Raw genomic sequence first — 26,468 nt, 5'->3', positions numbered from 1 at the left:
TAATGTGGCAACTTAAGAAACTGAGAGCACACAATTAAAACAATTTTATTAATTCAGTTTATTTAAACCTCCCTCACGTTTTTAAAAAAAAAAAAGAAGGAGGAAAAAAATTGAAATAACTAGCACAGCATTCACCACATCATCAACTTATCGGTCAAGCCAAAGTAGATGACATCATCCAACATTTACTAAGCCAACCGCTACAGCCGAGGCCAGCTATACTGTAATTACACATCATTCTGAGAGTGGTAAGTTAGCGAGTTAAGTGCGATGACGGATCAAAGCTGTTCATCAGGTGCTGAACACTGATCATCTGTGTTTGCCGTATCTGTTGAAGCGTCTGTAAAGGAATTTGATCCTCTTCTCAAGGTTGTGCCGATCGGCCGTCATCATCCTGTCCCCCACCATCCTCTTCTTCCGTATGAGGCGCTGCAGTTCGTTACCCTGGAAACCCTTTAGCCAAACCGGAGCCACGACCAAGTCTCGTGGGTGGGCTTTGAAGTCACCTACAGCGAATAAGAGGATTCATAATGACATGTTGCGACAGCATAAGGGGATAAAGAACAGTTAAATTATTTTTTATACATTACCGATCATTTCCACTACAATAGCGGTTAGTAGAGCTGTGGTCCAATTAACTTTGTCAATTATAATTTAATGCTCAATTCAAGTGTAGCTTAGACTCAATTCACACCACCTGGCCTTACCAAAAATTGGAGCAAAAACTAAAAAGGAGTGAATTATTATTTCTCTTATTAATTGATGTACTGTCATTACCTGAATTATGTGCACATTGGCACTGCTTTAAATCGGTGCCCAAATGGACTCTCCAAATTATATCGGATGCATAGGTAAAGTGAATATTACATCATGTAATATGCATGAATCTAGAGATTATAAAGACTATGTTATTTGAGATGCGCATACATGTGCACCGTACTCTGCAGGATCAATTCAGACAAAATGGCCACCTTGAAATAACAGTGAATGCCTCCATGAGGTTTTTCTCATTTCTGGCTTTTGGAATTAGATCCTTCATCCGTGTTACCATGAGCGTGCAGTATACAAAAGCAGACCAGTGGTCCCACAGCTGAAGTTCAAGACCAAATATAAACAGTACATTATGAGTCACTGACCGGGAAAATCACAAGCCAGCAGTGTCTGTGACAATGTGCATTGTTAAAAATAGAACCTGATTAAAAAAAGAAAAGAAAAAAGGTGTATGGACACAGAGTTAAATGCAAGAACCATTCACAAATTTTTTTTAAATGCACATCGTCAATATAATGAAGACTCTCAAGGCCTAAGGGATACAAGCACAGAATTTTAAGTGCAGGTCATAGGCTACACTAATGGAGCAAACTGACTTTTGCTCCAGGAAGGAATGTCTTCAGCACTTATGATACCAATAAATTAATAAGGCACCATTTATATCTGGGCAGAAATTCTGTTCGTGAAATATTTAATGAGATATCCAATAATTTCACTGACGCAAAGAAAGAATGCAGAAAATACTGCCAGATTTGGGAAACATGTAGCTATTGTAAAACTCAGTTTTAATGTCAACAGCCAGCAACATTCAACATAATTAATTTTAGTAGCAAGTGCATATTTAATAACGCTCATAGTTTCAGATTAATCAGACACAATGTGCAGGTGGAGTTTCACGTACAACGTTTGGCTGTCCTGGGTCTGAACCTTTCTGACAAACAGTAAGATACGGATCACTAGTTAGCCAGATGTTCAGAGACACTTTCCAACAGTTCCAGGACTGGTTTGTTTTTTCACTGGACTGAATCCAGCCTGGCAGGTATACATAACATTTTTTTGTTTACAGAAGCTATTGCCATCCTATGAAACGTATTCCTCATGGTAAAACTTTAGCTGCAATACAATGTGAAATGATGCATTTAATTTATTTCGCACAGCTCCCTTTCAAACACAACAGTTAAAAAAGATTAGAATAAAAGAAATATATGATCGCTAGCTACCTAGCTTTTGGACAATTTGATAGTAATATAAAGTATTCAGACCGTTTTTTTCTTACTATACATGTTTGTACGATGTAAGGTCATAAGGCACTCAATAACAGAGGATTATTAAGCATCACGTTTATACTGCCATGCAAGGTACTGCCTTTCTGAAACATTTTAAGCATCTGTCAAGCTTGGCGAATGACAGAGCTGTATGTTTTTCCTAGCTTGGCTAAGTATGACAAAGAATAAAAGACAAATTCTTTAATGTAAGAAAAATATTTCAGCCTTAAAAAATCACAATAAAACAAGCCACGTGAACACAAATAGCAGGATTTGTCATTTCCAACGAAAACCACATTGACCACATTTCACTCACCCAGAATTCCAATGTTGTCATAGACACCATACATGCTGCGCTTCTCCGTCCACCTGTCCGTCACTTTGAGCGGTGGAATGGAATGCATTCTGATTCTTCTGCATACACCTATAAAGATTAATTAGCCACGATATAAATGTATTAGTTGGTAAACTGCACTGGCATCATCTGCAGAACATTAACAAACACCTACTATATTCGTATGATATGACACGTTAGTTGGCTATATACCTGTGGAGATATGCCTCGTTGATTCAAGCAGTGTAGAACGACAAAAAGACACCCCGGCCCTCAAAAAACTCCCCAGCGCTGACATCTTCAACCTGGGAAAAGATGCAACGAAACTGTGGTTACCTTCATCGCCACGATCAGGGTCAAGCTACAGTATCTCACACAAAACAAAGATTTTAGGTATTCTAGATAGTCTATGACAGTTCATGTGCCGTTTCCGTTTATGGTGGGTATGCCCACTTTTGAATAAAAATGTGTCGTTATATACTATTAAATAGACACGAAAGGGCTTCTGACAACCAGCTACAGTGATTGTGGGATGCTCTGCATTAGTACTGTGCAGAGCCCGTAGCTAGCTAGCTAACATCGTTAGCTGATTAGAAGTCACGCTGAGCTTGCTACGTACCCAAACAATACGTTCTGCCTCTTCCCCGGAACACCAACTAACCAATACGATGATTATTATTTGTCATATAACTACAAATGTTGTAAATATTTTAAATATAGTGCTCTAGATTGCCCAATAACACTAAGGAATCGAATTCATACCTACATACACTCAAATGTCATTCACGTTTCATATACAGACGCCGCCATTTTATGTGGAAACCCATAATGCACTTCGCAGTACACTCTACCGTAAAATGTCCAAGGCGGGCGCAGAGGTAATCCATAAAAAGAAGTTCTCTTTTGTACCACTAGATGGTTGAGTCTGCATATGAAAACTGTCTTGGCTGTTTTGTAATTGTGTTGACTAGTGATGGTTATCTTACAGTAATGGTAATTGTCAATATTATGAACACTGTCTCATGTATGTTTACTGCGCATTTATGTTCAACTTAATACGAGTTTTAACACTTCATATGGCATTTACCAAAGTAATTTTTGTCTCCATTTACCACAATGTCCCTGCTCACATAAACCACCAAAACTGTGTATTCTTTGTGTAAGCAAGTGGAGAGAGAAAGTGTATGTGTAAAAGCGCAATTCAAATAGCAGGAGCAGGGGACAGGAGAAATGTGTGCAATTCTAATAGCAGGAGCAGGGGACAGGAGAAACGTGTTGAATTCGTTATGACTTCAAAGATGATTTAAAAATATATATATTTCACTTTGTATTTCTTTAATTACCTTTTCCATTTTGTGTTTTTTCTTCTTTTGCACATTGTCGCTTTTGTCAGTATGCTTGTAATATGCTTTGATACGCAGTATCTGGACACCCTTTGGTATGGGGCAGTGTTTTATGGCTTAGTTCCAGTGAAGGAAAATCTTAATGCTACAGCATACAATCACATTCTAGACAATTGTGTGCTTCCCCAACAGTTTGAGGAAGGCCCTTTCCTGTTTCAGCATGTCAATGCCTGGGCGCACAGCAAGGTCCATAGAAATAGAAATGGTTTTGTCAAGAACGGTGTGGAAGAACTTGACTGGCCTACACAGAGCCCTGACCTCAATCCCATCCATTACCTTTGGGTACAATTGGAAAGCCAACTGTGAGCCAGGCCTAATGGCCCAATCAGTGCACAACCTCACTAATACTCTTCTGGCTGAATGGAAGCAAATCCCTGCAGCAATGCTCCAACATCTAGAATAAAGTCTTCCCAGAAGAGTTGAAGTTGTTATAGCAGCAAAGGGTGGACCTACTTCATATAAATGACTGTAATTTTGGATGAGATGTTGGATGTCAGGTGTCCATTTACTTTTGACCATGTTGTGCACCTTTGTACCCTTAGCCTAGCCTAATGACAAAACCAGAAATACAAATATTGAAAGTGATTCAGTTGTGTCCTTTATTTCAAGAAAATAGTTTTGCAACATATGGTGAATGAAATTAGGTTACTTTGGGTGCAGAAATTGATGCTGTAATGCTGGAGATTTGGCGGTAAATGAAATATGTAGGAGTTAGTGTCATGGCTCGGGCATGCATGGCTGCTTCTGAAACACGCTCAGATGATGATGTAATGAAGGACGGTAGCAATAGGATGAATTTGGAAGTGTACAGACAGATTATGTCCAGCTCTGTGTGAAATCATTTTTCAAACCTCATTGGCCGGCACATCATCCTGCAGCAAGACAATGACCCCAAACACACTGCCTACACAATCAAAGCATTCATCAATGGGAAAAGGTGGACAGTTTTGGACTAGCCAAGTCAGTCACTTGTTTTAAATCCATGCATTAAATGCATGCTTTTTACCTGCTGAAGAGGAGACTGAAGACAGAAACCCACAGGAACAAAGAACAACTGAACTTGGCTTCAGTGATGGCCTGAAAAGGCATCTCCAAAGAACATACCAAATGTTTGTTGATGTCAATGGATCATAGACCTGATGCAGTTTTTGCATTTAAAGGCAATGCAAGCAACTATTAGACGTTATTGCTCAGATTTACTTTTAAGTTCGCTGTTAACTTACTTTTGCTCAGCTGAAAATAGGAGACTTGACATAAACACATCTGTTTCTTTAAAATGGTGAAACATGTACACGTGTAAATACCATGAAAAAAAAAGTTGATTGTCTGTACGTTTGCCTTATCTTCACCTTTTGACCTGAAATCCAATAAAAAGTAAATAAAAAATATGTAAGTAATAAAAATGACACATTTCACTCTACCTTTGACAAACTTTTGGAGGGCTCTGTATTCACAGGAATGTAAATACATACGTGAGCACGCGCGCACACACAGTTTCAGTCTTACTGTAGAACAAAAACAATACCGTGAATGGAATAAAATTTCAGATTCACAGAAAACAGAAACCCAAGCTTCTCCTTCAATTTGAAATTCACGTAACATTATTTGGAGGTTGCACATTAAGTGGAAAAAATATTGTATTTCTAATTAAGTATCATTGTTTGTATTTGACCAAGAGATGGTGATGAGCAGACTTTTTATTTTTGTCCATATATGGAGTGCAAGCATACAAATGACCTGGTGTGTGTGTGTGTCTGTGTGTGTCTGTGTGTGTGTTTTGAAGTTACCGTGAATGTTAATTTACTGTTAAAATTTGTGCAGAGGAGTGTATCTCAGTATAGCTCACATGCATCCTATCAGGTTACAAAAAATAACTGCTTCACTTGTCTAACGAGCGATGATTGTGCATTGGGCGTAAAGTTACAAACTTAGGCATGAATAAAATGAACATTTCTCTTTAACCTTGATTTACAAGTAAATGCAAGTCTTTAATTTTTTCTACAGAAACTAAGTTTGGCGAGTTGGTTTCATTGATTGCTGAACTCACCAAACTATGTTTCTGAAGGAATAAAAATTTTTTATTGCTTTTATTTGTCAGTCAAAGGACAAATGCTGATTGAGTCCCGGCCTCAATTTAACTGGCTCCAGCCACGAGTGTTCATTTACACTCCTGAGTGAAAAACTGGTATTTGACATGGTCCTCCTCAGACCATTCCAACAATACAAGGGGGACTTGGTGACTGGTGTGTTCCCTCAGGATTTATGGAATGTTGATCTTGATCGGTGTAATTATTGCATGCACAACATTGTGCGTTAATATGAGACCGGTTTCTTTTGGTAGTATGGTGGGGTTGTGTTGAAAAACACAGCGGAAGCAGGGACGCCTTGTTTGATCGTCCTAAGTTCTAAAATTCATACGAAGTGTCTGACGGATTTACAAGATCAGCAGCGGACTTCGAAACTTCTTATGTTCCTCTGTTCCACTCAGCCAACTGCACCATGTTAGCCTTTTAAAAAATTCCATATAGAATTTCCCTGCAAACAGAGGACAATTCTGAGTGTTAAATAATCACTGAACACTACGATTGTTGTTTTTTTAGAAACAACACTTGCCACATTGACTTCTACTTTGACGTAAAAGGTGGTGAGAATATGAAAGAAAAACAGCTGAGCAGAATGGAAAAAAGTCAATGTGAACTATTTCTGTGCTGGTCTATACTCATCTCTCTCTCACACCCTTCTTTTTTTGCCTTCCAGTAAGATGGCCGTCTGTCGAATTCAGGTTACTAGCATGGCCACTGGCATAAGTGACGTCAATGGAGGGCGGAAGAGGGTTGTGTGCCTGTTATTTTTGGGCGGGAACTGTCCAGACAATTGGAGCATGCCATCACCCTTTTTCTAATCCTTCTCTCTACTCCTTTTTATAATTTTGCGAAATAAATTTATACAGTTTTGTTATGAACTAACCCACAGACAATCCTGCGTCTAATAAACCAAGACCCAAGAGCCTCAGAGTCTGTGCAGTGCTGGTTCTTGGAGAGGTACATTGCACAATTCTCTGCCGCAGCAGGGATAGTGTATGTGTAGCCCGAGAGTCCCGTTTCTTCTCTCTGTGAATTGTGGGTAAACTGTGCCCTGTTTGTCAGTGCGCACATGCTGTAGTGGATGTTCCCTTTCCACCTGTCCTTTATGTGTCACTGTCTGAAAGACAAAACCCAAAACCCAAATCCAAAACTCTCCTGAGAAGAGAGAAAGAGAGTTATTCAGACAATGACTACTCTCTGATCTAAGGCAACGGTTGGAACAAATGACAAATGTGTGAACCAGCGGTACCTATCTACAAAAAAAAAATATGAATATTTTCCAATTTCTGCTCAATTTGCATGGTTACCAATTGAACAATCAATTTTCCGTAAGTATAAATGTGGGTTTCTTCATGCATCTGGCCTAACCCCCTCCCCCCCTCCTCATTGTAATGCACATCAAAGGGAAAGACCCTCTCATGAAAACATTTCATGGACCTCCTCCCCCACAGACAGATCTGAGTGGGTGGGGTTGCTGTACTTAGGGGCTGCCATTTTTATGCTTCATTCTTTTTCATTTTTAGCATTTACGTCTTTTGCATTCGCCATTTTAACTTTTTCACAGGCAATATACAAATATGAAGTTTTAATCAGTGCTTTCCCTTTTAATAACAACTGATACATGTTTGTTTTTTTTTAAATCAGCTGAACATACCTTAAGGCTGCACTTCAAGTATCACCAATCCACTGAACTCAAATATTGCAGTTTATTTCAAATGTTTTACATGAGCAATTCATTTGACAGATACTTTTAGAGAAGTGCATTCATTCCACGTGTTGTACAAACACCCCTGAACCTAGATACATGCAAAGATACAATCAATTAGATGCCATTGTCAAGGCGAACAGCTCAAAACAAAAGAAGATAATTGTTGTATTTTAAAAAGCTGAAAATTTTTCTTAATTAAATGCTTTTCATGTTTAGAGGGATTTTTTTTCCCCCATTAAGCCAAATCATGTCTGAAATAGCTTTGCATTCCACATAGAATAAAATGTGGAATGCAAAGACTTTTTTTTTGATCAAATGAAAGAGAGAAGTAAATCAATAGGCTTCTAATTAGGTTGTTGAACACATTAATTTTTTTCAGAATTTTTTCTTTAAACTTATTAACACAATGACTGGTTATCATTTTCTTTGCGTTTGAATTTTTTAAAATCTTCCACATGGTTAGTTTTAGTGGCCAGATGTCCACACCTTAACCATTTAGGAGTCTATTGATACCCCTCAGTCTTTGTTTGCTTCATAACACAATAAGCACAATATGAACATGGGGATTTTATTCTTTGTGGCATGCATAGCTAATTCTGACATAATGTGGCTTAAGAAGGTAAAAATTCCTCTAAACATAAAAAGCTCCTAATTAAGAAAAAATAACAGCTTGTTAAAATTCTGGGATTGCAACTGGTTGGAATGAAAACCAGTGTACACAAAGGGGAACAAAGGTATAGTTTGTATACTCAGGAAACTATACCTTTGTTCCATTACTAAATTCCAACATTGAAAATGCTTGCACCACATTTGTGTTCTCAAACAGAACACACCTGCTTCAGCGTGTTCAGTTTTACAGAAGTTGAAAATAATAATTTATGTACAAGTGTGCTCAGATTTGGCTTGAGAATTTAAATCAGTCCAATTTGATCACTGATAAATACTGCTCTGGAAAAATAAAAAATTTTCACCATTGCTAAAAAAAAAGAAGAACTTTAGATGTGAATTGATAGAACGGGAATCATTTTGACCCAGTTACACATTGTTCCTGCCAGGGGTGTCTGTTTTAAACCAAATTATGGACACATTATAATATACTCTCATCTGCCCTGTCAGAACAGATGCGCTAAAACATACATGTACTTTTTTTTACACACCTCCATGTGTAGGTAAGGACAACACATTTTGTTCTACTTTCAACACAGTCTGTGTTTAAAATCACCCTTATAACACATAAATTGTACATTTGTAACACAAAAGTAGTAACTTTGACACTAAGTGTACTGAGCCCGCGATCCTGCCCGGGAATAAACGGGTATAGATAATGGATTGATGGATATCCTGTTTGAGAGTATGACCTCTCGGCAATTAGTAGTTCATATTTATCAGCATGTATCTGCAGCACTTCCAGCGCCTTGGACTCATCGAGGTTGTCGATACAGACAAAGCCGTGCCACTGAGGTGGTACACCGAATTACAGCCTGTGTTCTGCGCGATACATTTGAATATGAGTACATTTTTCACTGGGGAGAGTGTGGGTAGATGTGGAGCCCATGAAGACAAAAAAAAAAAAAAAAAAAAAAACATCAAACGCATAGAAAGCAACGCTCAAGGAGTACAGCCAAAGGAAAATATGGTCAGAGTAGTCACACAAACATCCGAGTTCACCACCCACAATATTTCCAATATTATCTATCTCATCTATCACAATCATCTATCTATCTATCAATCTATCTATCTATCTATCTATCTATTACTTAATTGTTTAAAAGAGCCGTTGCAAAATGCAACATCTTACAAATGTAATCTACTATGCATTTCATTTACATCATTTGGCACTTCTTCCCAAAACCTTGGTTGGATTTAACAATAATGCAATGAGGTAATTTCACCGTAAAAGATGTCACCATGGGTTGCAGATGTGAAAGAAATGATTTCCCATGCGTTGGAACAGACAGACTGCTGTAGTACTGTGAGAAGAGCAGAAAGGGGGAGGGTGAGTCATATTGTACATCACTTCCCTCAATCAAAACAACGCCACCTCTCTGCCTTTCTCTCTCGCTCGTTCTTATTACTGGAAGGCATGCTAGCATGATTTGCTGACAGTCTTTTCTGTAAGCTAACTGGTGGTTAATTCAGATAGTTTATCTTGCAACTTGGGTTGCGAGATACAACCATCTGAATTCCGTAATGGAATTTTAAACTGAATCTAGGTTATATAATGAGACGGCTTCAAAGGTCACTGTCTGAATGAAAGACTTTGGGGAGATTTTCCTTAATTAAACATTTGCAATTTGCAATATGTGGAGGGAAAAGTTTTACAAGCTGCAAGTTTGTAGCTCAGTAGCTTACATTTTTAAACCCAGTCGAACCGCGTAACAAATTTTAGATTTAGAATTTTTTTGAAAAAGTGGGAACGAGAGGGAGGGAGACTGCAGTAATAGCAGGGGGGTGCAGGGCTCCCCATTTCCTTGTGACTTTCGGTCTGTTTCCGAGTTGCGTCACCGAGAGAGGCACGAACCACAAGAAAGCGTGCGCAGTGCCCCGGATCATGTGACTCAGAGAGGGACTACCTTCTGTAACTACACCCCCTCCCACGGTGCCGCCCACAGCAACATATATACCCAACAAGTCGACAGAGGAGCTCAGTCTGGGATCAGAGACGGGGGAAAATAAAGAGCAGCAAACAAGGAGGGTCTGGAAAGAGAGACGCCCAAGCAAAACCTGAGGGAAAGAAACAGCATAACAATATATTTCAAAGGAGGATATTAGCAATTGATTCATAATGCTGCTGTTCATCCTCCTAGGAACTGCATTGTCTGTGACTGGTGAGAGTTGCCTTATCGATCTTACTGATGACTTTAAAATGTTTCGTTTTTTTTCTAAGATGACTGGTCTCAATATAGAATTTTTTTTTTACAGCATTTACCTCACATTAAACTTAAGAAAAATAAGAAAACATTTTTGTGCATCATAAAACAATAAAATAGGAAAAATTATACATCTTTTAAGACACCTAATTAGAAAAATAAAGAGAATCAAGTACGTTCTGAGATATTTCAAGACAGATTATTTTTTGCGAGCGTAAGCCATTGGTCCTGTGAAAGTCACAGTAGGTAAGTTTCCAGCCGGTGTGATTTCCCTTTGCCATTATGCTGAAGTTGAGTTCCCTGTTGTTTCTGTTGTACAGGGGCTGTGTGCGATGAGATTGTGGTGGAGGTCGGCTCACTGGCAGTGCTGCCCTGCACGGTGGGGTCTCCGCCTCAGGCTGCCATCAGTGTGCAGTGGGTCAAGACCAACGGCAGGTGAGGAGGAAACCGCCCTCACCCTCGCTCTCGTCCGCGTCCGTGTTTGTGCCCGTGTCTGTGTCCGTGACCTCGCCCGTGCCCCCTGCTGCATTGCCCCTCAGTCTCACTGCTGTGATACTGCGAGCTGTTCCTTCCCGCCCTTTCGATCGGAGGGCACTCTGACTCCCTCGTTGTCGGCGAGCGGGCGGACTCAGGCACGATCTCATTTCTTTTCCGCAGGAGCCAGAACACAGTGTGGAGGATCCAGCAAAGCGGGCTGGAGTTTCGAGGGATTGAGGCGGTGCGGAGGTCCTGGTGCCCCCACAACGACATCAGAAAGGGGAGCTTCAATCTGCACATTGAGAGTGTGAGGCCTGAGGACGGGGGGGAGTACATCTGCATCGCCATGCGCGGAAAGGAAGTCCAGAGGCACGTTCTCCGCGTGATTCAAGGTACGAATTGAAATCTGTTCAGAAGACAGTTCTCTCCTCTAACGCAAAAGGCAATACCCTGGGACATCACGTCACGCAAAACAGTTTTACATTTTTAGTGCTTTTGCAAAATGGAATTAATTTCTCCCGTCTTTAAGCTTGTGTGAGTGGGACGATCTGTAACTGACAAATGGAACAGGAAGTGCTGGCCACCACCAGCGATCATGTTTCGGTATTGATAATCACTGTCCTCCGCCTCCCTCTTCTCTTCTCTCAGTGTCTTTCACTCCGGCTGTCCCACTGGAAGGCAGCAGTGCAAAAGTGACTTGCAATGTCACCCCCTGGCCTGAGGAGGCGATTGTGAGCTGGAAGCTTAATGGAAGACCACTCTCCCCGCAGCAAACACAGAGTACCATGAATAAGATGGAGCAGAAGATTACGAGCATGTCTCCACGGGAGATGGGAAATTGGACATGCGCCGTCAGGCTCGAGAAGAAGGACGGAGAAGCAACTCAGTACCTTTCTATGAAAGGTGAAATTTTTACTCATTACTGATATCAGTACCATTTATACTATGACTGTCATGGGTGGTATTGGCACTAATATCTTCATAAAATAAATGACTAGTTATTTATAATTGACTCCTTTGATGTCAGTATTAACCCTACATTGAGCGCAGTCCAATCAACCAAACAATGCTATGTACTCCCCGTTTCTTTTCATGGTTTATTGTCATCTTTATTGCAGGACTGACAGCTGTTAAATGATGACCTTTTAAAAGTCTCTCAAAAATTAAGATCAAAAACAAATTACTGTATGGTTATCTCTCTCTCTCCCTTTCCCTCTCTCTCTCTCAGGCATTTCCCGCCCCCTGGAGGAGATCACACAGGTGTATGGTGCAGTTGGCTCCCCCATTGTGCTCCCCTGTGTGTACACTGAAGAGCTGACTCCCCAGAACACTGGCTGGCAGTGGAAGCCGAATGGGGCCAGATCCTTTCAACCTGTCCCTCCGACGCTCCGGCCCTCGGCACCGTCCCCTCGCCCGCAGTGGGACCGTTCACTGCGGGTGGAGAGCGTGGCGGCGGGGGACGGCGGGACGTACCGGTGTTTTGGGGAGGTGGGGGGCAGGAGGCTCCAGAGGCAGCTGCTGCTGGTGACGGCTCAAGGTGAGGCAGTTTGGGAGAACCGTCTCACGTGAACATCAGTGCTTTCTCGGGGCGCACGCCGTCTCACTTCACTACTAATAAGCAGCACCCTCTTCACCAAGGGATTCACAGGTTCAGAGTCATTAGCTTCTGACGATCAAAAATGCACTTGTGCTTTGAAATAAATTACAAACATGCCATTGTGGTCTTCTATACTATTCTGAATGAGAGCTTGCGCCAAATGTGTGAAGAAACAGGAAACAAATGAACACGCGTGCTGACTGACGTCTCTGTACCGTCCCTCCACAGTTCGAAGCGCAGCCCCGGTCAAACCCAACGCACCCATGACTCTGACCTGCGAGCTCAGTGATGACACAGGAGTGACAGGATATGAGTGGGTGCAGGTGACATACGATTCCAACGGCACACAAAGCGTGACCCCGAAGCAACGGACAAAGACCCTGAGGATTCCGAAAATGACTGAGGAGCACTCCGGTGAATGGGTGTGCCGTTACAGTGGGAAACAAGGAATTCTGGGAAACGTCACATACCATTTCCAGGTTATGAGTAAGTGTCAATTGACAGCACAATTCGCTTTTAGTATCCTGACGTCGCAAATAAATCAAGCGACTGAAGCTAAAATTTAAAATGTGAACTTCAGAAACACATGAGCCATGAATGGGTACCACAGGGGAGTTCCACACAACGAAATAACTATATAAACCATAACTATGGACAGATATGTGGATGCATGAATATGAAATGCCAGTGGCACTGAAATGCATATGATGTGCATTTAGCTTGGAAACAAAATGCACGTAAACCAACCCAAAAAAACAGATATATACAATGAAATGTGGATTTTTAAAATGACTGATTGTTATTCATAATTCTGTTGCCCGTCTTGCCATAGGTCATTTAGAGGGAGATAAACTGGAAGGATCTTCAAGCAGAGGTGTCATGGCAACTGGCCTTTGCTTTCTCGTCCTGCTGTTGCTGTTAATCGCCCTCCAGGCGTACAGAAACCATCGCAGGGTGAGTTACGCGGCTGAATGTACACCTTTCTGTCTCTGCGTCAGTAAAATGCACCGAAGTGTCCAGTAAAGCCAGTGTTGTACTTATTATCATTTATTAGAGTTTGGTATGGTATCCTCTGTCTTCTGTCAGTAATATTATTAATGCTCTGTAGAATTTTTTCTAGAAATGATAGTATATTCATAGTTCTGTATTAAACCCTGTTCCATATGTCTCCCTGTGCAGCGGAAAATGGCTTTGCAGTACCCTGCCCTCGAAACCATTGTTCACACCGCCTCCAACGCTCGAGAGAGGAAAGAAAGAGACAGAGCGAGAGATAAAAGTGCAGGGCCATCAAACACAAATTGAATGCGATTCAAACCAGCAGGATCTGTAACGCCATATAAAAATAACTTTTTTATTCATTGTACAGCTTAAAATACATTTTGTATTTGAATATGCTTCCCTACATTGTATTCTAATACTACTATAAGACTACTACTTGTGTGTGCGTGTGTGTGTGTGTGTGTGCGTGTATATGTATGTATAACCATCTATATACCTTTGCAGGCAAGTGCAATCATTTGTAGCAGAAACTGAATTATATATATTTTTTTCCTTAATTGTATTTCATTTTTAATGTTTTTAAACAATTATTTCTTGTGTAAAATGCCAATAAAAAGACATATATCAATATATCATTTTGTACTCTATTCATTTACAAACAGATGAAAAAAATTATATAAAGGTTTAAAATACTGCATCTTATTTCAACTTGAGAAAGATATCTTTAACATGTTAGTCAGGTTAAGTTCTGCATTTCTAAAATGAAATGGATTTAATCAGAGATCTTTCTTTTGAAAATAAATTACAGTTAACATTTAACTCAAAGGAACATAGCCATTATGAATATATTTACATTTAATTTACATGTAGAAATAACTCATAAAGCAAGATTAGCTTGTGTAATTACCTGTCCCATCATGACTATTTGTATAGCTGATCTCTGTCTTTGCTTCCTTAACAAGAAAGGTTTTAATATGATACACCAAATTAACAGAGATCTTAGGAGGATAAAATATCCTTTCTGACTGAAGAAAGGACATTATTGGTTCTCTCCTATATTAGTAAGGAGTTAGGAGCTTGGCTCATGTCTGCAATGCTACGCCATCATGAACCCCCAGAGGGAGAAACGGCCCTGGGAATGACAGAGGCTCAGAACCAAGAAATATTGCAAAATTTAAATAATAATTTGACAAAATGCGGGGATATTGTATGGAAGAAAGTGCCTCATTTTGTAAAGCAACCCTCGGTTCTCCTACACCTTCGAGGGTCGTCTTCAGACTAGTTACATTCACTCGGGTCAGAAAAATGAAATATTCTGGCACCGCCAGGTCAGGATAACCCTAATGCTGGTACGTCTGGTGATCCGAGGAGACTCACCAGACATACTTGTATTCACTGCAAGAACAGCATGTGTCTCACTGACAGTACACTCACCATCAGAGTACTGTATCCCCTCCAGCACAGTCTCTCCCTCTCCCTCTCTCTCTCTCACACACACTACACACACACACACACACACACACTACACCTCGCTGCACTCCCCGTCCTCCTGTCTGCTGATGCGCCGGAGGTCGCTGAGCGTCAGCGTTCGACTCCCCCCGTCGTCCACCCCACCCGCGCCTTCGATGCCGTTGGGAAGCAGGAGATCCCTGACCTCGTCATCACCGATGCACCAACCGGACCCATCAACGCTTGCGCCATCGGGGAAAGGGAAGCTAGTACTGAGAGGGGGAGAGAGAGAGTGAGAAAAAGAATGGTAGAGAGAGGGAGAAAGAGAGAGAAACTTTTCAAAGGTATTCATTTAAATGAAAAGAAAGAAAACATACTAATTAATCAAAATAACAGAAGACTAATATGTAGGGACTAATATTTAATCTTGATCTTAAACAGTGAGAGAACTGGGTTAGATGAAAACCAGAAATAGTGTCTACACAGTTGTCTAATTATTACACTATGAGATAAGTCTGACAATGCCTCTATCTTTCAGTACCTGTCAGCACCCTTAAGATCAAATTCCAGCTCATCTTGCTGCTGTGACCAAATGAATCACCACCAGCAGCAGCACCAAAGTATTGCAGGGGATCTATTTCCTGTTTTCACAGTATACTTCTGCAATACTACCACAATCTGAAGTATGCGCATGGGACAATCTGTTGCTTTGATAAGGTTGTAAGGTTTGATGATTTGTATGTTCACACACACACACACACACACGCATACAAACTCTCTCACCTGTACTTCCTCTCTTTGTAACCCTCCTCTTCTTTTTCGTTTTCAGCCCCTCCATCATTTGTAACAGTGGAGGATTCCACATCAAATTCCACATCAGCCTCATCGGGAGACAGGGATGGAGATGTGGACCGAGAGGGAGATGGGGTTAAGTCGAAAAAGAAGTTCTTTTTACTGGTCATCCCTGTCTTGGCTGCTTCCCCCTTTCTCTCCTTTGCCCGCTCCCGGGCTCGCTCTAAGAGGTCCCCCGGAGAGAAGTATGGTTGGGAGGACTGAGACATGTGGGCTTCTGGGCTCCCTGCATGAATAATGATGTCTGGAATTGACACACTCCTTTGGGTCCTTACTTTATGCTTTTTTTGGGAGCTTCGTTCAGGAAATCCAATAGACAGCTCAGGCTCAGGGTGGTCTGTTTTGGCAGCTCCGTTCTGAAGCACTCCATGATTCCTTCTAATGTAATGACCTAAATGAGAGTGTGACTTCTGAGCAGGCTTCTGACCTGTCTTGCGAACTCTTTGCTTGCTGTCTGGGTCAGAGGTGGGGGAGGAATTAGCATTAAACGTAAACACGCTATCCCCCAAATCCAACGACCCCTTCCTGAACACCCCCAGGCCGGGACTTTGCTGAACGTCCACAGGCCGCCTCCTCCGTAAACGTGGAGAATTCAACCTGCGTGAAAACCTCAAAGACTCCTCTTCTGATTGGCTGATGTCAGAGTCTTTTCGAGAATGCTGGTCTGATGACTGGCCCTCAGAATCTTTCCTAGTGAATTTTCCCTGTAGTGGACTTTCCTTGGATGCTGATTCCCTGGCCGAAGTATCCATGTTGAATTCCTCATCTGGTGGCAAGGCAAGGCTCGGAGCTGATTCGCTGTGTGTGATCTCACGATTCTCCTGCTTGCCCGGCAACAGGGAATGAGAAGCATTTGATTGGCCTTTAGTAGAAACTGTTGATGATATTACAGGTTTATTGAGGTTAAGAGAGTCAGGCCTTCCTCTAGTTTGGTTCCATGTAACCCTTCTCTCTGTTATACCGGGGCGCAAATTTTCAGAAAATTCTGTTCGGGCACTGCCACTGTCCTCTTTTGCCTCCTTCTTTGACATCACCACGTCCTTTTTCCCAGACTGGCTGTTCTGCCCGTTGCTTCGTCCCATTGCAAAATTTCCACGTGCTGATTGGCTGCTTGGGATGTTTCTGTCTACCCACATCAAGTTTTTCAATTGGTTCTGAGGGTTTTTTTCTACTTCTGTCAAACGTAATGTCCCATTTGCGGATAGTTCTTTACTGGCTTCCTTTTTTGGTTTTTTCCCCAAAGAGTTCACAGGCTCAACCTCTAATTGATTTACTTGTTCCTCTCTCTCTCCGATTACCCTTTCGGTGTCTGATGGATGAAGGATCGGCTTCTCAATCTCTGAAGTGACCTGCCTGAATTCCACCAATCTGTGAGACATTTCTCTGTCTCTTCCGGCTGCCAGGGATGTCTGCATGAAAAGTAATATTTTAATCCTTTCAAGAGTAGGGTTTTGGAATGTTTTTTGTTTTTGTTTTTTCTGAAAAATTTAAGTCAATGTTCTACAACATGGATACTCAAATCTGGACCTTGAATCCAATTCCGGCCCTGGTTTTCTTTCCCCCAGTTATTAACTGAACAATTAGCGCTACTGATTGGCCAGACTGTATTCACACCTGACTTCCAGGGTGAAGGGGGGGTTGGAAAACCAGCAGTTCTTGGACCTCGAAGGCCATGATTTGAGTAACAGGGTTATAGAAGTCCACTGCTTTCAATTACCAGCAATGATTGCTACATCAGCATCTGAATTTTCAGATAAGAACGTCCGAATCACACATTTGGGATCTGACACCTTAAAGCAGTGGTGTCAAACTCGTGCCATGGAGGGCCGTGTGTATGCAGGTTTTCATTCCAGCCTCAGATCTTGATTATATAATTAGTTGATAAATGATTTGCTGAATTAGGGATGCAGGTTTGTGCACAATGGTGACCCGACGTCTATGGTGACCCGCATTGTCTAAATAAAAATTTTCTTATATTCTGTGCTTCAATGCAGTTAAACGCATATGGCTGAATGAGTAATTGGACTCAATTAAGGCAGCATTAATTGGTTGGAATGAAAACCTGCATACACACGGCCCTCCATGGCACGAGTTTGACACCACTGCCTTAAAGGGTTAAGGGGAAAATGAGGAAGGTGAAGGAACTGCCATTGCCAAAAAACTTATTTGAATCTTTTTTTCTTACCTGTGCGTTGAGTATGGCGGTGACCCAAGTAGAACAGCTCTCGGGGCTCGAGGTGAAGACTGTGTGTACATTCACAGCACAGCCCAGTTCACCCATATCCACCAGCACAAAGGAACCTGAGAGAAAGAGTGAGAGGTTGAGAGGGAGAGAGAGAGAGAGGGCAGAGAGAGGGAGAGAGGAGAAAGAGAGATAGACAGAGGGAGACAGAGAGAGAGGGCAGAGAGAGAGAGAGAGAGAGATAGACAGAGGGGGACAGAGAGAGAGGGCAGAGAGAGGGAGAGAGAGAGAAAGAGATAGACAGAGGGAGACGGAGAGAGAGGGCAGAGAGAGGGAGAGAGAAAGAGAGATAGACAGAGGGGGACAGAGAGAGACAGGGCAGAGAAAGGGAGAGAGGGAGAGAAGGGGAGAGGGGGAGGAGAAAGAGAGAGGGAGGGAGTGAGTTAGAGAGAGAGAGAGAGAGATTCTCACAGAGACTCAGAAGAGCTGTTCTCCCTGTGCAGCCTGTGCACACAAGGAGCTCTGGCTCTACTAGCTGTGGTCTAGCATGTTTAACCCACCATGAGAGTCAGTGCAGTCTACTGGAGGACCAAGAGGCCAGGTAACACACTGCAGTGGAGCCAATTTCACATGGACAGCCTTACACCAAGTGACCCATCGTGAGAGCAGTGCAAGTGAACCAGGCACCAACTCAACAGGATCGTTCACAAACGCTGAGCACGGGCCGGGGGCTTGTTTTGATGTATGAAGGTTCAGATAAAATTCTTATAATATTTTTTTTTGGGGGGTGGGGGGGGGGGGTTGAGGCATGGTGAGGCAGAGGGAGACAGATAATGCACTTACAGCCATCTTTCAAAATGGCACAGCGAATTCTCTCCAGGGCCATAGGAGGACGCACCACTTTCAGCTTCTCCGACTTCTTCTGCGCCTTGGCCACCAGCAGCACGTCTGAGAACAGCAGCACAACCACCTCCACCTGTACAACACGCAACAGCAGTCAACAAATGCGTCACAGCATTTTCATGCAGAACCGCTATTGTTATTGTGAGTTCACACTAACTAGGGGGGCATCTTCATGTCTGTGCGACCATGGCTTTGCCATGTGCGGTAACATATTTCTAGATTTCAGACACTCCCAAAGCCAGCTTTACAGTGTAACACAGCGGAGGATGGCAATGTAAATGTGTCCCAGATTTTCGTCTTCTCATTTTCTTAAGGACAAGATTATCTACATACTATTCTACTTTTCTGGTCAAGACCTTCCACTCCACTACTTCCCAGTTCCAGTTAATAACTGGGAATATACTGACTGCTTCCCAGTTGTTGCTGTGGATAATCACAGACCTGAGAGAGTTCCAGTCAACCAGTATTGCCCTGATGTTTTACTCTCTCCCTTTGCCCTCCCCTTCTCCCCAAAGGCACTAAACTAAATGTGGGTATCTATGGTGACTCCGTTTGTGCCACCACAGCAGGAGAACAAATCCAGACACCCCAGCCTACCTTGTTGTCTTTCTTCTCTCTGATCTTGAGCGTCTCCTCTAAAAGCAGCTTGCGCATATCACCGGGTCCCAACCCCCGGATGGGACTCGTCAAATCGAAACAGGAGAATTCCTTTACATGCTGTGAAAGACATGGCCGTTGACCAATGACGTGGCTGCATTTTGCATATGAATATTATACGTTTTCCTGGTTTCCAAATGCTCACCTTTTCGATTTCTTCACTCATCACCTCCGCCACCTCATAGCCTTCCACTCTCTGAGCTGATTTAGAGAGGGCAAGCTCATCATCCTTGAATGTCAGGTAGTCATTGATGCTGTCCACAAAGCCATTGACACTGGTGAGCTGAGAGAGAGAGAGAGAGAGAGAGAGAGAAATGCAAACAATACTTATCTTTGATCTTGGTTTCTGTGAAATAAAATTAAATTTAACAGCCACCAAAGAAGATGAAAATAAACAACGTACAAAAAAAGCTTTCACTCCTGCTTTCCATTTCTCATTTTTAGAAAATCTATTTTCAATTAAATTAAATTAATTCAATTAAACGAATTAAGCATTCCAGCTGTGCACCTCTGGATCATGGATGCACAAGCCCTCTGAGCACGCACTTGTACAAGAGGACACTCGGGAAAGTGAAGCACACCGAGGTGGAGGAATGGAGAGACCTTCTTACCATTTTCCGGACAGAGTACAGTTCGACTCGGTCCTGCGTGTACTTCAGTATGGCTTCCAGCAAGAGGTGGTACTTGGTGATCCTTTGGTGGGGCTGGGCCTGCATTTCGCCCAACCGCATCCTACCAACCTGCGGGCAAGTCTCCACCCACTGAGGGAGGGCAATCAATCAATCAATCAATCAAACAAACAAACAAATAACCAAACATGAACGCATCTGGCCATCTCCATCCAAAGTGGCAGTTATGCACATAGTCAATATAGAGGAATGCTGGGGACAATAACAGAGTAAGTGATATTAATATTGTCTTTTGTCTGTGGAACACTACCTTGAAATGGTAGTGTTCCACAGCACTCCCCCAAGCTAATGGTAGTACTGGCCTCTTACCACTAGGTGGCAAAAAGGCACCAATAGGGAGATGCACCAAGTTATTAGTAGCCTTTTAACTCAGGGATCTCAAACCAATCACTAGCCCATCAGTGATTTAAATTATTCATTTAAATGACGCACACAAAAACCAGCAGACACCGGGCCCTCCAGTGCTGGAGTTTTAGACCCCTGCGGTTCAAACTGTTTCTTCTTTTGTCAATTCTGATGATTCTTCAACAATACGCCATACATTTATTTATTGAATTTAAATAATATAAAAAGACAACCTAATCTTCAGACTAACATATAATACAAATGCGTTTAGTTCCGATCTCAACACTGTCATCACAATAGCCATGAAAGAGCATAAATCAAATAATTATCCTTATTAAAGTTGTGAGAAAAAGTATGCTTAAAAGGAAACAAACATTTCACATTTTCCATCCACATGCAGATATAGAAGTTAACAGCTACAGGTTACAGTAGCAACTAAAACCGCACGCAACGGCAGAAAAATGATAATGCAGATGATGCGATTGATGCAGACTGATAGCTGTCATTTCTTATCAAATTTCTTATCTAATACGGCGAGAGCAATGTTGCCACGAGTCTGAGTCTGAACGCACTTCCTGGTAGGTCTGGAACAGAGGGTCAGAGGATTTCTCGCGGGCGAATTCCAGAATTCTCTTCTCCTCCCAGCAGTATTGGAGGTAGGGAGAGAAGCGTTCGCTGAACTGTCAGAGAGGGAGAGAGACGGTTAGGAAACAAACTCAGTCTTGCAAAAAAACTTGAAAGCATTGTGGGCAACCTTAATCTGTACCCCCTAGCTGACAATAAGAAAATAATTAATTTCTACTTGGGTCACAGACTGGTAAACACAGACTGATCACACCGGTACAATGCTGATAACTTTTAGTTGTGTCCTACTTATTGTAATTAAGCAGTTTTCACATTTCAAATGTTCTTTATTTTGCATTTCATGCATATAATAAATATTTATGCAATAATTTATTATAAGCTAACAAAGTCATATTCAATATAATTACATGTACATATACTAGATACACAAATTTATTGGCATGTACTCAAGTACAGTAATACACAGGCAGGGGTTTTTCCATCAAAAGAGAGGTACTAGAGGGACTGCTATACAGTGTACAGACATAAACCCTCATACTACAGTTAAAGGAATATTTAATATATGCTGTAACATACATATTCACATTGTTCTTGATGCATTACTTACTATGTGGTTCATGGGGTCTAAGCACACAGAATAACTCACTGAAGTCTTGTTGGCTTAAGGCCAAAGCCCTAAACTGGCTCGGGGTAACTTGGTTGATACCTGCAGGCAGCCACTCTCCAGCTTCATTGGGTCAAAAGGCTTTCCAGTCTCCCTGACTTCCTGTATTATAGGGAGCAGCACTTCCTGCCAAAAGAGGCGGTGAGCTTGCAGTATGGAAGGAAGATTTGAAAAGAGGAGCTCTGGGGTGACCTGAAAAAACATAAAGCGCAAACTGCGATTAGACGCAGCCGCACCACACCAGGGTTTCGCATTGTCACTCCCACACTCAAATTTCCACCAGATCAGCAACATTGGCATAAACGCAGCTAGATCAGAAAGACCGAGAGACAGACAAACAATGCAAACATCAGGCAGGACACTGTAGGCCAGAAATACTGTGCTTGGGTGTTGGCTAGACAGCCAGACACCGGAAGAGAGCAGAAACAGCACGTAAAAGCTCTTATCAAGATCTTAATTCATTTTGAATAATTATCAACTGACTTCTGATAAGAATCCATTCTTCCGCACATAGACCAGGGCAGCCATCGCCAGCTGAAAAATAGTTAGATTGGTCACCAAACGACAGAAATTGATCAGTTACCATGAAATAACCATATTGGCACATTTTTACCTCTTCAAATTCAAGAGGATTTATCTATTGTTTTATTGTGCTGATGGGAGGAGCATTTTTTGTTACTATTAGTTATTTGCATGCAAGTGAATATCTTCACTCACTGTATCTGCATTCATTTGGAGGTTTTACTGGACAGCAGATTGAAGGTATTGAGAAAATGAACTACGCATCCAATAGTATTATTAATTTAAAGGTATTTCATATTTAATAAAAATATTAATAAAAAAGGTAAAAAGAAAGAAAGAAAAACAACTTAAAAACAACTCACATCATGTACAATTGTAAGCTTTCTAATGTAGCTCAATTCAGTATGGATTAGTTCCCACAGCGCCTCCTGCTGGTGCCTCCGTTTCTTACTCATGGACTGAACAAGGATACAGTGGATTAATACACAGCTAAAATGCCTTTAATATAAGTTTTCTTTATCTTTTACTGTTCATGATAGCACCCGATTGATGAATGATTGAATGTATTTATAAGCATTTGGATTCACTCTTTTTTAGGATCTATCAGCCACCTCTGTACAGTAACATTAATGACTGTCACAACATTAATCAATGCCATCCAGCCCAACCCCTCATCCCTCCTTCAGTACCGTGTGAGAGTGCACAATGTCAGTCCAGCTCCCCTCTAAAGTAACATCTGTTACTTCTCCTCCTTCACCTTCTCCTCCTCCTTCTCCCCAATCTCCTCCTCCATCACCACCTCCCTTCCAGTCAGGCAGTGCTGGGAGGGGAAATGACTGCAGAGTTTGTTTAAAGATTTCCAGCTGAAAAAGAGAGACAATGTGAGAAATACAAGACAGTAAGAATAAGTATGGCACTGTTATTGCTGTTATTATATGGGAACATTCTGCACCATGCACATGTATGCATATCTGCTCATGTTGTGTGGAGACACAGGTAAATGTGTGTGTGTGTGTGTGTGTGTGTGCGTGTTTGCGTGTGAGCGTGCGTGCATTTGTGTGTGTTTTTCACAGCATTGATTATGCACAGCTGTCTGTTTAAATGTATGTTTGTGTTCTTCACTTGGGGATACCTCTGGAATGGGAGGCCTTTCAGACAGTCCCTGGGAAAACACCTGTCTCAGAGTACCGCGAGCTTTAACGTTTCCAGACGATCCCCTATTAACTGTGGAAAATTCAGGAACCACACTGTTCCTCAGCCTCGTCTGAACATTCTACATGGAAAAAGGAATCACAATAAATGAGACAAAAAGGACCACGATCAATGGCATAAATGTATTTGCCTCTAATGAATAGACATGGCTGATAATCACTATTGTATTATCACAATTGAAAACCAGTAGGAAAACAGGAATAGGTAATTTTTAGGTATACCGCATAGCCGATAGTATTGAACCGCTGTTTGTCTGCTGCAACCGTGTGGTTAATTTGTGTTACTGCAGCGGGTATTACTCCATCAACCACTGACTCGATCTCTTTCTCAGAAGCCCACAGCTTCTCCAATTTTGCATCTCTTCCTGGATCCCACTTCCCCAGAGTGTTCAGGGGCACTTCCTCAATCTGTACGACATCACTTCCTCTTGGATTCAAGGTTGGTGGTTTTGAGAAAGGGCTGGGGAAAGCAATCATTATCACTGTTATGGTAAATGTTTTTTTTTTTTTTGGTGCTCACAGAGACAGTGAGATGAGAATGCAGTACAGGGGATGATGACAGGTGATTATAACAGCATTCATTTTATATACATAAGCTAGGACACTGAGATAAACTTCTTTTACAAATGAAACTTAGCCAAGACTAGGAAAGCACAGCAGAAAAGACGAAGTACAAGACCAAACAAGACAAATACAATGTAAAAATATAAATAGCATCATATAATATATATATATATATATATATATATATATATAAATATTTATGAAGCTATTTCAGTCATGTACAAGGAGTGAATGTTCAATAACTTCAACTTTAAATGTAACAGGTGTACAAAGTAATTTTTTCTGCAAATGGCTGCAATGCAATGTCCAGTAGCAGTAAAAATAAAAACAAATACACATTGTATTATTTTGCCACCCAGCAGATATCTAAAGAGTTTATGTTTTTGTAAGTAGACAGGATTCAAGTATTGGAGAATAATTACAAGAACATGTAGAGAAATCAAAGATATAAGGAAAAACAAACAAAATTACTAAAACTGGAAAAAAAAACAACAACTAGTAATAGACAGACAAACGCATACATTGGCACACATCTGAAATCTATATTAACAACTATTCAAAGACCCCCAAATGCATTGTATAGTATATATGTCATACAAACTGTTCTCTTTCCTAACTGGATGTCATACTGCTGTGTACTGAAAGAGAGCAAATGCATCAATGCCCTTCTAATTATACTGTATGTACTATATGGGCATGTCATTGGATATAAATACATTTCCTTATAAGAAGGGTGATTTGGGGGATTTCTGACTTAATTTGTCCTTCTTTTCAGAGAGTGCCTTAAAATGTTTATATTCTCTGTATTATCTGGGCAGCGCTCCAAAGTACATATTGTCATTGTTGTTTGAACAATTTAAAGAGTCCCAATAATACCCAACTGTTGACATTGCAAGCAACCGTGCAGTGTACCTCACAATGAACTGAGAAACTGCGTACAAACATAGATGTAGTAAGTGGATATAGCACCTAAAGGATTTTCAGAAACGGGAGTTTCTCTGTCCCCAGACAGATTCTAAACAAAGACACAGAAACTGCAGCCATATTTACTATTTATGAAACACTGATGATAAATTCACACACAAAGTCCTGCCACACACACATACATACACACACACAAACACACACTGACTCATACAATCCAGGTACGTTACATGAACCCACCACCGAATAGGCCTAATCACTTTCATCTGTAACTTTGTTGTTCACACACAAACAAAAGCAATCATAGTACTACTGGTGTTATTTGATCCAAAACTTTAAAAATGATGGACTGTTTTTTAAAAAGAGCCAAAATGCGCTGTTATTGGAGACCAAACATTACAACACACACATACACACACACACACATAACAAAAACAGCTCCATTACTAAACAGCAACACTTAACCTCCGCAAACTGCACCTGTATCTATATGCACAGACACGTCTTTAAATATAAAGAAAGTTACATTCGGTTTGAAAATCTCAAGACAACATTCCAGCCCACCACCCCCCACACGTAATCATGAAGGTAATCTACCTGGGGCTTCCTGGATCCATTTTGTTCGAATGATCATGTTCAGTTGGGAACAGGACTACCCTGTGTTTCCCTTCTCGCTTTCTTTCTCTTACTCGCTCCCTCCCTCTTGCTCTCACGCCTGCCTTTAACTGCCGGAACGAGAAAGACAGGATTCTTCAGACAACAAATCTCTGCCCCAGCTCAATCATTTATACCACGGTTTGATTTTGACGCTTCCTTCTTCTCTGCGCCCGTATTCTTCTCTCCCTCTGACCCGGTCAGTGATGGAGAAATGGAAAGTGTGATGAGGAGCTTGCTAAGAGGGGGCAAGGGGAGGCCGAAAGGCGCAGGAACACAAAATCGCAGACACAGTAGAGGGTGAAGTACAGGAAGAGAGAAAAGAGAAAGCAGAGGGAAAGTGACACACACAGGAAAAGGGACGGGGACAGAGAAAGGCCTTTCTAAATGTGCCCTGATGAGAAGGGCAAAAAAGGCGACAGGGGGTCAGACGGACATAAGACACTAAGAGAAAGCATCAGGGAAATGTGGACCAATCAAATGGGAGGAGACAGAGAGAGAGGGAGTGTGATCAACGTCATTGGAAAGCTAACGCTGTAGACAAGAATGCGGAGGACCTGCATGCCAAACGTCAAAATCAGATGTAGGCCGAGAAACCCCATACACACGCGCACGCACACACACACAAACACACACATACACGCGCCCACACACACACACACACGCACACACACGCGCACACATACACGCACGGACACACACACGCGCACGCACACACACGCGCCCGTGCACACACATGCGCACGCATACACACGCGTG

At 41.7% G+C, this 26,468-nt stretch overlaps 3 protein-coding genes across 6 annotated transcripts; 1 reads left to right on the top strand and 2 right to left on the bottom strand.

Moving 5' to 3' along the window:
* Nucleotides 1-39: 39 nt before the first annotated feature.
* Nucleotides 40-3,266, bottom strand: mrpl51 (mitochondrial ribosomal protein L51). Of its 4 annotated transcripts, none has more exons than XM_064311005.1 (4): nt 3,133-3,266; nt 2,584-2,675; nt 2,353-2,460; nt 40-506 (listed from the first exon to the last, which is right to left on the bottom strand). In XM_064311005.1, the coding sequence occupies exons 2-4, from the start codon at nt 2,666-2,668 to the stop codon at nt 310-312; spliced, it is 390 nt and encodes a 129-aa protein (XP_064167075.1). In that variant the 5' UTR covers nt 2,669-2,675; nt 3,133-3,266; the 3' UTR covers nt 40-309. The 4 variants fall into 4 exon arrangements, with proteins under 4 accessions (XP_064167075.1, XP_064167058.1, XP_064167084.1 ...); XM_064310988.1 differs by having other exon boundaries at nt 3,137-3,237; XM_064311014.1 differs by having other exon boundaries at nt 3,141-3,201.
* Nucleotides 3,267-10,226: 6,960 nt separating this feature from the next.
* Nucleotides 10,227-13,829, top strand: LOC135240476 (hemicentin-1-like). The gene is made up of 8 exons (XM_064309967.1): nt 10,227-10,393; nt 10,756-10,870; nt 11,093-11,304; nt 11,561-11,815; nt 12,141-12,449; nt 12,738-12,995; nt 13,342-13,463; nt 13,689-13,829. Exons 1-8 carry the CDS (start codon nt 10,351-10,353, stop codon nt 13,809-13,811), a joined length of 1,437 nt encoding a protein of 478 aa, XP_064166037.1. The 5' UTR covers nt 10,227-10,350; the 3' UTR covers nt 13,812-13,829.
* Nucleotides 13,830-13,846: 17 nt separating this feature from the next.
* plekhg6 (pleckstrin homology domain containing, family G (with RhoGef domain) member 6) lies at nt 13,847-26,118 on the bottom strand. Its single transcript, XM_064309342.1, has 15 exons — nt 25,653-26,118; nt 23,790-24,027; nt 23,489-23,629; nt 23,046-23,219; nt 22,719-22,814; nt 22,318-22,368; nt 21,877-22,026; nt 21,158-21,265; nt 20,163-20,312; nt 19,697-19,834; nt 19,492-19,611; nt 18,835-18,967; nt 17,995-18,110; nt 15,741-17,218; nt 13,847-15,229 (listed from the first exon to the last, which is right to left on the bottom strand). Exons 1-15 carry the CDS (start codon nt 25,670-25,672, stop codon nt 15,031-15,033), a joined length of 3,312 nt encoding a protein of 1,103 aa, XP_064165412.1. The 5' UTR covers nt 25,673-26,118; the 3' UTR covers nt 13,847-15,030.
* Nucleotides 26,119-26,468: the final 350 nt, after the last annotated feature.

This window comes from Anguilla rostrata, chromosome 1, assembly GCF_018555375.3.
Source record: "Anguilla rostrata isolate EN2019 chromosome 1, ASM1855537v3, whole genome shotgun sequence".
NCBI classification, from domain to species: Eukaryota; Metazoa; Chordata; class Actinopteri; order Anguilliformes; family Anguillidae; genus Anguilla; species Anguilla rostrata.
This window is presented reverse-complemented; position numbering and strand designations above follow the sequence as displayed.